This window comes from Bombina bombina, chromosome 6 (genome assembly GCF_027579735.1).
Source record: "Bombina bombina isolate aBomBom1 chromosome 6, aBomBom1.pri, whole genome shotgun sequence".
NCBI classification, from domain to species: Eukaryota; Metazoa; Chordata; class Amphibia; order Anura; family Bombinatoridae; genus Bombina; species Bombina bombina.
The window spans coordinates 643,523,614-643,535,796 of record NC_069504.1 but is presented as its reverse complement, the minus strand read 5'-3'; the positions used below and the strand labels follow the sequence as shown (position 1 = coordinate 643,535,796).

Below are 12,183 nucleotides of genomic sequence, written 5' to 3'. Positions count from 1 at the left end.
CTATTACATATTGCAAGATGTCTCAGATTGACCCTGAATCAGAAGATACTTCTGGAAAATCGCTGCCTGATGTTGGATCTACCAAAGTTAAGTGTATTTGCTGTAAACTTGTGGTATCTGTTCCTTCAGCTGTTGTTTGTAATGAATGGCATGACAAACTTGTTAATGCAGATATTTCCTTTAGTAATGTTACATTACCTGTTGTTGTTACATCAACATCTAATACTCAGAGTGTTCCTCTTAACATAAGAGATTTTGTTTCTAAATCCATTAAGAAGGCTATGTCTGTTATTCCTCCTTCTAGTAAGCGTAAATGTCTTTTAAAACTTCTCATTTTTCAGATGAATTTTTAAATGAACATCATCATTCTGATTCTGATAATGTTTCCTCTGGTTCAGAGGATTCAGTTTCAGAGGTTGATGCTGATAAATCTTCATATTTATTCAAAATGGAATTTATTCGTTCTTTACTTAAAGAAGTCTTAATTGCATTAGAGATAGAGGACTCTGGTCCTCTTGATACTAAATCTAAACGTTTAAATAAGGTTTTTAAATCTCCTGTAGTTATTCCAGAAGTTTTTCCTGTCCCTGATGCTATTTCTGAAGTAATTTCCAGGGAATGGAATAATTTGGGTAATTCTTTCACTCCTTCTAAACGTTTTAAGCAATTATATCCTGTGCCATCTGACAGATTAGAGTTTTGGGACAAAATCCCTAAGGTTGATGGGGCTATCTCGACTCTTGCTAAACGTACTACTATTCCTACGGCAGATAGTACTTCCTTTAAGGATCCTTTATATAGGAAAATTGAATCCTTCCTAAGAAAAGCTTACTTATGTTCAGGTAATCTTCTTAGACCTGCTATATCTTTAGCGGATGTTGCTGCAGCTTCAACTTTTTGGTTGGAAGCTTTAGCGCAACAAGTAACAGATCATAATTCTCATAGCATTGTTAATCTTCTTCAACATGCTAATAATTTTATTTGTGATGCCATCTTTGATATCATTAGGGTTGATGTCAGGTATATGTCTCTAGCTATTTTAGCTAGAAGAGCTTTATGGCTTAAAACTTGGAATGCTGATATGTCTTCTAAGTCAACTTTGCTTTCCCTTTCTTTCCAGGGTAATAAATTATTTGGTTCACAGTTGGATTCTATTATTTCAACTGTTACTGGGGGGAAGGTAAATTTAGGTCTAATAATCGTTTTCGTTCCTTTCGTCACAATAAGGAACAAAAGCCTGATCCTTCCCCTACAGGAGCAGTATCAGTTTGGAAACCATCTCCAGTCTGGAATAAATCCAAGCCTTTTAGAAAGCCAAAGCCAGCTCCCAAGTCAACATGAAGGTGCGGCCCTCATTCCAGCTCAGCTGGTAGGGGGCAGATTAGGATTTTTCAAAGAAATTTGGATCAATTCGATTCACAATCTTTGGATTCAGAACATTGTTTCACAAGGGTACAGAATAGGCTTCAAGATAAGGCCTCCTGCAAGAAGATTTTTTCTTTCCCGTGTCCCAGTAAATCCAGTGAAGGCTCAAGCATTTCTGAAATGTGTTTCAGATCTAGAGTTGGCTGGAGTAATCATGCCAGTTCCAGTTCTGGAACAGGGGCTGGGGTTTTACTCAAATCTTTTCATTGTACCAAAGAAGGAGAATTCCTTCAGACCAGTTCTGGATTTAAAAATATTGAATCATTATGTAAGGATACCAACATTCAAAATGGTAACTATAAGGACTATTCTGCCTTTTGTTCAGCAAGGGCATTATATGTCCACAATAGATTTACAGGATGCATATCTGCATATTTTCCGATTCATCCAGATCACTATCAGTTTCTGAGATTCTCTTTCCTAGACAAGCATTACCAGTTTGTGGCTCTGCCGTTTGGCCTAGCAACAGCTCCAAGGATTTTTACAAAGGTTCTCGGTGCCCTTCTGTCTGTAATCAGAGAACAGGGTATTGTGGTATTTCCTTATTTGGACGATATCTTGGTACTTGCTCAGTCTTCACATTTAGCAGAATCTCATACGAATCGACTTGTATTGTTTCTTCGAGAACATGGTTGGAGGATCAATTTACCAAAAAGTTCATTGATTCCTCAGACAAGGGTAACCTTTTTAGGTTTCCAGATTGATTCAGTGTCCATGACTCTGTCTCTGACAGACAAGAGACGTCTAAAATTGGTTTCAGCATGTCGAAACCTTCAGTCTCAATCATTCCCTTCGGTAGCCTTATGCATGGAAATTCTAGGTCTTATGACTGCTGCATCGGACGCGATCCCCTTTGCTCGTTTTCACATGCGACCTCTTCAGCTCTGTATGCTGAAACAGTGGTGCAGGGATTATACAAAGATATCTCAATTAATATCTTTAAAACCGATTGTACGACACTCTCTGACGTGGTGGACAGACCACCATTGTTTAGTTCAGGGGGCTTCTTTTGTTCTTCCGACCTGGACTGTGATTTCAACAGATGCAAGTCTGACAGGTTGGGGAGCTGTTTGGGGGTCTCTGACAGCACAAGGGGTTTGGGATTCTAAGGAGGTGAGATTACCAATCAACATTTTGGAACTCCGTGCAATTTTCAGAGCTCTTCAGTCATGGCCTCTTCTAAAGAGAGAGTAGTTCATTTGTTTTCAGACGGACAATGTCACAACCGTGGCATATGTCAATCATCAAGGAGGGACTCACAGTCCTCTGGCTATGAAAGAAGTATCTCGAATACTGGTATGGGCGGAATCCAGCTCCTGTCTAATTTCTGCGGTTCATATCCCAGGTATAGACAATTGGGAAGCGGATTATCTCAGTCGCCAAACGTTACATCCGGGCGAATGGTCTCTTCACCCAGAGGTATTTCTTCAGATTTTTCAAATGTGGGGACTTCCAGAAATAGATCTGATGACTTCTCATCTAAACAAGAAGCTTCCCAGGTATCTGTCCGGATCCAGGGATCCTCAAGCGGAGGCAGTGGGTGCATTGTCACTTCCTTGGAAGTATCATCCTGCCTATATCTTTCCGCCTCTAGTTCTGCTTCCAAGAGTGATTTCCAAGATTCTAAAGGAGTGCTCGTTTGTTCTGCTGGTGGCTCCAGCATGGCCTCACAGGTTTTGGTATGCGGATCTTGTCCGGATGGCCACTTGCCAACCGTGGACTCTTCCGTTAAGACCAGACCTTCTATCGCAAGGTCCTTTTTTCCATCAGGATCTCAAATCCTTAAATTTGAAGGTATGGAGATTGAACGCTTGATTCTCAGTCATAGAGGTTTCTCTGACTCTGTGATTAATACTATGTTACAGGCTCGTAAAACTGTATCTAGGAAGATATATTATCGAGTCTGGAAGATTTACATTTCTTGGTGTTTTTCTCATCATTTTTCTTGGCATTCTTTTAGAATTCCTAGAATTTTACAGTTTCTTCAGGATGGTTTGGATAAAGGTTTGTCAGCAAGTTCCTTGAAAGGACAAATCTCTGCTCTTTCTGTTCTTTTTCACAGAAAGATTGCTAGTCTTCCTGATATTCATTGTTTTGTACAAGCTTTGGCTCGTATAAAACCTGTTATTAAGTCAATTTCTCCTCCTTGGAGTTTGAATTTGGTTCTGGGGGCTCTTCAAGCTCCTCCGTTTGAACCTATGCATTCGCCGGACATTAAATTACTTTCTTGGAAAGTTTTGTTTCTTTTGGCCATCTCTTCTGCTAGAAGAGTTTCTGAATTATCTGCTCTTTCTTGTGAGTCTCCTTTTCTGATTTTTCATCAGGATAAGGCGGTGTTGCGAACTTCTTTTAAATTTTTACCTAAGGTTGTGAATTCTAACAACATTAGTAGAGAAATTGTGGTTCCTTCATTGTGTCCTAATCCTAAGAATTCTAAGGAAAAGTCGTTGCATTCTTTGGATGTAGTTAGAGCTTTGAAATATTATGTTGAAGCTACTAAGGATTTCCGAAAGACTTCTAGTCTATTTGTTATCTTTTCCGGTTCTAGGAAAGGTCAGAAGGCTTCTGACATTTCTTTGGCATCTTGGTTAAAATCTTTGATTCATCATGCTTATGTCGAGTCGGGTAAAACTCCGCCTCAAAGGATTACAGCTCATTCTACTAGGTCAGTTTCTACTTCCTGGGCGTTTAGGAATGAAGCTTCAGTTGATCAGATTTGCAAAGCAGCAACTTGGTCTTCTTTGCATACTTTTACTAAATTCTACCATTTTGATGTGTTTTCTTCTTCTGAAGCAGTTTTTGGTAGAAAAGTACTTCAGGCAGCTGTTTCAGTTTGATTCTTCTGCTTATTATTTCAGTTTTTTTCATTATAAGATTTAAACTTTATTTTGGGTGTGGATTTTTTTCAGCGGAATTGGCTGTCTTTATTTTATCCCCCCCTCTCTAGTGACTCTTGCGTGGAAGATCCACATCTGGGGTAGTCATTATCCCATACGTCACTAGCTCATGGACTCTTGCTAATTACATGAAAGAAAACATAATTTATGTAAGAACTTACCTGATAAATTAATTTCTTTCATATTAGCAAGAGTCCATGAGGCCCACCCTTTTTTGTGGTGGTTATGATTTTTTTGTATAAAGCACAATTATTCCAATTCCTTATTTTTTATGCTTTCACACTTTTTTCTTATCACCCCACTTCTTGGCTATACGTTAAACTGATTTGTGGGTGTGGTGAGGGGTGTATTTATAGGCATTTTGAGGTTTGGGAAACTTTGCCCCTCCTGGTAGGAATGTATATCCCATACGTCACTAGCTCATGGACTCTTGCTAATATGAAAGAAATGAATTTATCAGGTAAGTTCTAACATAAATTATGTTTTTGGCAAGAAATCAAACTTAGTCCTCAAAACCACCTTTCCTGGTGAAAAACAAGCTAAGGAGATTCACATGAAAGAGCAGACAATTCACAAACTCTTATAGCAGAATTGCTAAAAGAAACAAAACCTTCCAAGACAAAAGCTGAATATTTAACATGTGCATAGATTCAAAAACCCTTAAACCCGATTTAAGATTCCAAGGAGGTGAAATTGATTTAAACAGTGGTTTAATCCTGACTCAAGCATGAACAAAATTCTGAATATCAGGAAATTTAGCATTTTTCTTGTGAAACAAGACCAAAAGAGCCAAGATCTGACCCTGATCTCGGCTCTTGAAGAAATTTGAGAATTCTAAAAGATTGCCAGCCAAAACACACGTTTTCTCACACCAAGAAAGAAATACCGTCCAAACCATAATTATGCTTGTCACAGGTTTACGAGTCTAAATAAAATTTCAATGACAATCTGAAAAAAACATTAAGACTAGACGGTCAATCTCTAAGCTATCAAGCTGAGAAACTTGAGATCCTGATGATAAAATGGACATTGAGAAAGAAGCTTGTGGCGCAGAGGAAGAGACCACGAAGAATAACAATGGGTGGAAAAAATGTAAGCACGGCGAAACAACCTAGGAACTACTAGAGAATCCACAAACTCTGCCTGAGGATCCCTGGACCTAACAAAATACCTGGAAAACTTGTTCAATAAAGAAGCCATCAGGTCTGTCTCTGAGAGGCCCCACCATTCTACAATCTGATTGAAAACTTCCAGATGAAGAGACCACTCCCCTTGATGAAGAGATTGGCAACTGAGAAAATTTGCTTCCCACTTGCTCATTTCTGGAATATGAACTGCAGAGATTAAAAGAGATTGTTCTTTACATAAGTCATAATTCGGAAGACCTCCCTCATCGCCAGGGAACTGCAAGTTCCCCTATCAGCCACGCTGTGATATTGTCCAATTGAAAACACAGATACATCTCCTTTTCCAGAAAAGGCCAGGTCTAAAGAGCCCTGCAGATTGCACAGAGTTCTAGAATATTTATAGGTAACCTTGCCTCCTGAGGAGATAAAACTCCCTGTGCTCGCTGAGACCCCCAAGCTGCACCCCAACCTGAAAGGCTTGTGTCTGTCGTGATACCAGTCCAAGTTGGATGAACAAAGGATTCCCTCAGAGCAATGGGCTGGTGAAAAATCCACCAGGAAAGGGATTGTCTTGCTCTGAAATGCAAAAGGATTTTCTGAGAGAGTTGAGTATAATCTTTGTACCATTAGAAATCTGGAGAGGTCTCATATGAAACTAAGCAAATGGAATAGCATTTGATGCCGCTATTATCAGAACTAGCACCTCCATACAAAGAGCTACTGATGGAAAATTCTAAAGATTTGAACAAATTGCCAGTAGCTTTAGTCTCCTTTGATCTGGTTACGTCTATAATGACACCTAGGAATATGATCCTGATTAAAGGAGAAAGAGAACTCTTTGGAAAATTGATTCTCCAACCATGCCTTTGAAAAAACATCAAGAGACTGTTGGTATGAGATACTGCTAAAGGTGAAAATGGAGTCTGTACCAATATAGTGTCCAGGTAAGGAACCACTAAAATACCCTGAGCTCTTATTACAGATAAGAGGGTTCCCAGTACCTTAGTAAAAATTCTAGAAGCAGTATCCAGACCAAATGGAAGAGCAACAAACTTAAAATGTTTGTTCTGGAATGCAAATCTTTGAAACTGATGATGATCCTTGTGAACATCCTTCAAATCTATTGTAGACATAAACTGTCCCTTTTGAACAACATGTAGAATAGTCCAAATTGTTTCCATATATTAAGTAGGTACCCTGAGAAATCTGTTTAAAGTCTTTAAATCCAGTACTGGACAGTAAATTCCCTCCTTCTTGGGAACAATAAAGAGGTTGGGAAAAAACCCTGTTCAAAAAATGGTACCAGGACTATTACCCCCATAGATTCCAGGTATATGGATTCGGATGCTTCGGAAACATCCAAATGCGGAATAAGGCGACAGTTTGTGCCATTCGGCTCTTTTCAGAGCTGCATTTATGCTTGTGAAAGTGCAACATACTATGATCTATGGAAATCCAGATCATAATGTCTTGTACTTTCACAAGAATAAATGTGGCTCAGAACAGCCACCTTCAGATGCTACCCCTTATATATAAAGTATTTTGACTCTAATTTTACTAAATTCCTTCTCCATGTTTAGTGAATTCAGTTTACTAATTCATGCACACTGGAAAAACAAAATTTATGCTTACCTGATAAATTTCTCTCTTGTGGTGTATCCAGTCCACGGGTTCATCCATTACTTGTGGGATATTCTCCTTCCCAACAGGAAGTTGCAAGAGGACACCCACAGCAGAGCTGTCTATATAGCTCCTTCCCTAACTGCCACCCCCAGTCATTCGACCGAAGACAAGCAAGAAAAAAGGAGAAACTATAGGGTGCAGTGGTGACTGTAGTTTAAAAATAAAAAACACATGCCTTAAAGTGACAGGGCGGGCCGTGGACTGGATACACCCCAAGAGAAAGAAATTTATCAGGTAAGCATAAATTTTGTTTTCTCTTGTAAGGTGTATCCAGTCCACGGGTTCATCCATTACTTGTGGGATACCAATACCAAAGCTTTAGGACACAGATGAAGGAAGGGACAAGGCAGGAACTTAAACGGAAGGCACCACTGCCTGCAAGACCTTTCTCCCAAAAATAGCCCCCGAGGAAGCAAAAGTATCAAATTTATAGAATTTAGAAAAAGTATGAAGCGAAGACCAAGTCGCCGCCTTACAAATCTGTTCAACAGAGGCCTCATTTTTAAAAGCCCATGTGGAAGCTACCGCTCTAGTGGAATGAGCTGTAATTCTTTCAGGAGGCTGCTGGCCAGCAGTCTCATAAAATAAACGGATTATGCTTCTCAGCCAAAAAGAAAGAGAAGATGCTGAAGCCTTTTGGCCTCTCCTCTGTCCAGAGTAGACAACAAACAATGCAGATGTTTGACGAAAATCTTTAGTAGCTTGTAAATAAAACTTTAAAGCACGAACCACGTCAAGATCGTGTAATAGATGTTCCTTCTTTGAAGAAGGATTAGGACACAGTGACGGAACAACAATCTCCTGATTGATATTCTTATTAGATACCACCTTAGGAAGAAAACCAGGTTTGGTACGCAAAACTACCTTATCTGTATGGAAGATCAGATAAGGGGAATCACACTGTAAGGCGGATAACTCTGAAACTCTTCGAGCCGAAGAGATAGCTACCAAAAACAGAACTTTCCAAGATAAAAGCTTGATATCTATGGAATGCAGAGGTTCAAACGGAACCCCTTGAAGAACTTTAAGAACTAAATTTAAACTCCATGGCGGAGCAACAGGTTTAAACACAGGCTTGATTCTAACTAAAGCCTGACAAAACGCCTGAACGTCTGGAACATCTGCCAGATGCTTGTGCAGAAGAATAGACAGAGCAGAAATCTGTCCCTTTAAGGAACTAGCTGACAATCCCTTCTCCAATCCTTCTTGGAGAAAGGATAATATCCTAGGAATCCTGACTTTACTCCATGAGTAACCCTTGGATTCACACCAATGAAGATATTTACACCATATCTTATGATAGATTTTTCTGGTGACAGGCTTTCGAGCCTGAATTAGGGTATCAATGACCGACTCAGAGAAACCACGCTTTGATAAAATCAAGCGTTCAATCTCCAAGCAGTCAGCCCCAGAGAAATTAGATTTGGATGTTTGAATGGATCTTGGAGTAGAAGGTCCTGCCTCAGCAGCAGAGTCCATGGTGGAAGGGATGACATGTCCACCAGATCTGCATACCAAGTCCTGCGTGGCCACGCAGGTGCTATCAAAATCACTGAAGCTCTCTCCTGTTTGATCTTGGCAATCAGACGAGGTAGGAAAGGAAATGGTGGGAACACATAAGCCAGGTTGAAGGACCAGGGCACTGCTAGAGCATCTATCAGCACTGCCTGGGGATCCCTTGACCTGGACCCGTAACAAGGAAGCTTGGCGTTCTGACGAGACACCATCAGATCCAGTTCTGGTTTGCCCCATAGTTGAATCAGCTGGGCAAATACCTCCGGATGGAGCTCCCACTCCCCCGGATGAAAAGTCTGCCGACTTAGAAAATCCGCCTCCCAGTTCTCTACTCCTGGGATATGGATAGCTGAGAGATGGCAAGAGTGAAGCTCTGCCCATAGAATTATCTTTGAAACCTCCAACATTGCCAGGGGGCTTCTTGTTCCCCCCTGATGGTTGATATAGGCTACAGTCGTGATATTGTCCGACTGAAATCTGATTAACCTGACCGCAGCTAGTTGAGGCCAAGCCTGAAGAGCATTGAATATCGCTCTCAGTTCCAGAATGTTTATCGGAAGGAGAGCTTCCTCATGAGTCCACGAACCCTGAGCCTTTAGGGAGTTCCAGAAGGCTGGCATCTGTCGTCACTATAGTCCACTCTGGCCTGTGGAAACTCATTCCCCTGGACAGATGGACCCGAGATAACCACCAGAGAAGAGAATCCCTGGTCTCTTGATCCAGATTTAGCAGAGGGGACAAATCTGTGTAGTCCCCATTCCACTAATTGAGCATGCAAAGTTGCAGTGGTCTGAGATGTAGGCGGGCAAACGGAACTATGTCCATTGCCGCTACCATTAGGCCGATTACTTCCATACACTGAGCCACTGACAGCCGAGAAGTGGAATGAAGAGCACGGCAGGAAGTTAGAAGCTTTGATAACCTGACCTCTGTCAGAAACATTTTCATTTCTTCTATCAGTGTTCCTAGGAAAGAAACTCTTGTGAGAGGGGAGAGAGAACTCCTTTCTTCATTCACCTTCCACCCGTGAGACCTCAGAAAGGCCATAACAATGTCCGTATGGGACTTGGCGATTTGAAAAGTCGACGCCTGTATCAGAATGTCGTCTAGGTAAGGAGCCACCGCTATGCCCCGTGGCCTTAGAACTGCCAGTAGGGACCCTAGAACCTTCGTAAAGGTTCTTGGTGCCGTGGCTAACCTGAAGGGAAGAGCCACAAACTGGTAATGCCTGTCTAAGAAGGCGAAACCTGAGGAACTGATGATGATCTCTGTGAATCGGAATGTGGAGATAAGCATCCTTTAAGTCCACGGTAGTCATATATTGACCCTCCTGGATCATCGGGAGGATGGTTCGGATAGTCTCCATCTTGAAGGATGGGACCCTGAGAAATTTGTTTAGGATCTTGAGATCCAAGATTGGTCTGAAAGTTCCCTCTTTTTTGGGAACTATAAACAGATTTGAATAGAATCCCTGCCCCTGTTCCTCTCTTGGAACTGGGTGGATCACTCCCATAACCAGTAGGTCTTGAACACAACGTAAGAATGCCTCTCTCTTTATCTGGTTTACAGATAATTGTGAGAGATGAAATCTCCCCTTTGGAGATGAAGCTTTGAAGTCCAGAAGATATCCCTGGGAAACAATCTCTAAGACCCAGGGATCCTGGACGTCTCTTGCCCAAGCCTGGGCGAAGAGAGAAAGTCTGCCCCCCACTAGATCCGGTCCCGGATCGGGGGCTACTACCTGAATTTTTAGCCGTTAGCTTGGCTAAATGAAAAATGGCGTCAGAAATAAAGGAGTTAGCTAACTTCAGAGCTTTAATCCTGTCTAGAATATCGTTCTAAGAGGGGGTTCCACAATGGCTTCCAAACATATTGAACAAGGAGTTTCCTCTATGTCAGACATGTTTAACAGACTAGTAATGAGACAAGCAAGCTTGGAAAACACTTTAATAAAGGTGAAACAGCAATTAAACGAAAACGTTACTGTGCCTTTAAGAGAAAAAAAAACCTAGCACGTAAACCCACATCTCTCTTGATACTTCCTTTCTTGTCAAGAGTTGCAAGAGAATGACTGGGGGTGGCAGTTTGGGGAGGAGCTATATAGACAGCTCTGCTTTGCGTGTCCTCTTGAAACTTCCTGTTGGGAAGGAGAATATCCCACAAGTAATGGATGAACCCGTGGACTGGATACACCTTACAAGAGAAATATACATATCTATAGATATACACTAGCATATCCAGTTTTACAAAGACAGTATTGAACTATGTGGTGCCACCGACATGTCTTTAAAGTGTCATAAGATTTTGTATGTATGGGATGGCGTTGTATTCTGTGCATAATGTATGCTTTTTAATATTTACTTACAATTTTTTTTTTACAACCAATAAGGTTTGCTTACTTGGAAACTGTGTATTCTACTAAGTTGGAACAGCAAGAGATTTCATGTTCTGGCATTTAATAAAGAAAACTAACTTAACATTTTTAGCTCACCAATAGTTTCTGTTCTGCTAAGCATAGAATGTTTCTAAGGGTAACATACCATGAATTCCAGCAAAGTGAGCCTCCCCAAGAATTGCTGCTATCCAGAGCTCCTGAGAATCTACATCCGCTCCTATTATGTGATATCCAGGGGGAACTTGTACCATGGCCTTTAATTCACTGCCCACACGATCTGCCTAACAATAGAGGAAACACTGAAATAATAACAATTTATAGTTTCTGTTAGGTAGTGTCCATTTACTTTTAATTTAAATAATTCTCCAGTAAGAAAAACCCCTTCCATTTATATGCTATTACTAGGATTCACTAAAGTGTATGCAAGTTTATTACATCTTATTAATCTGCTAGATACAGTAACACATATTTGTGTTACTGAATAATCCTTTCAATTGTTTGTTCCAAAAAAAGGAAAATGGAAATCTGTTTAGAGACAAGTTCTCTATTACATTTTATATTTAGTATCATGCCTAGAAATACTTTTTAGTTAATTCTATCATGTTTGTAAATTCTCATGGTCTCTGTTACACAGACCAGGGGTATACATAAGCTTACAAGTTGGCAAAGGCAAAGTTATTTTACTTATTTAGGAGTGAAATGGGATTAAAAGTAAATTAAATGTCATATTTTTTTACATTATTGTGACTGACCATAAAACATATCTTCCCAATAAAAACTTCCTGGAGAAAGTATTCAGAGCCCCCTTCTATTTATAAGGTTATCACATACCACTGGTTTCCAGTACAGTTTCTAGGTTAGGATTTTAAGGTTTGTTCCAAAAGCATTTTTTTATTATTTTACAAGATAGATAAATAATATTACTGCTATTCTTGGTGCAATGCCACACTCCTACAGACAGAATGGTGTTTATTAAATATTCTTGTGCAATCAGCTTTATAAACTACCAAGAGGAGGAAATATTTTGTCTCCCATAAGATATATGATAATTCAGTCTGCAATAGGGTTTTAAAATGTATCCTTAAATTTGCCACAAATATTTTTCTAACCATGATACAATAAACAGATTACAAAAATCTCA

General features: G+C 40.2%; 1 protein-coding gene across 2 annotated transcripts in view; it reads right to left on the bottom strand.

Moving 5' to 3' along the window:
* Positions 1-12,183, bottom strand: part of POLG (DNA polymerase gamma, catalytic subunit) — a 135,649-nt gene that overhangs the window by 26,042 nt on the left and 97,424 nt on the right. For both annotated transcript variants that reach the window (XM_053717669.1, XM_053717670.1), the window contains exon 17: positions 11,188-11,323. In XM_053717669.1, the coding sequence (XP_053573644.1) occupies positions 11,188-11,323 (136 nt within the window). The remainder of the gene's footprint in view (positions 1-11,187; positions 11,324-12,183) is intronic.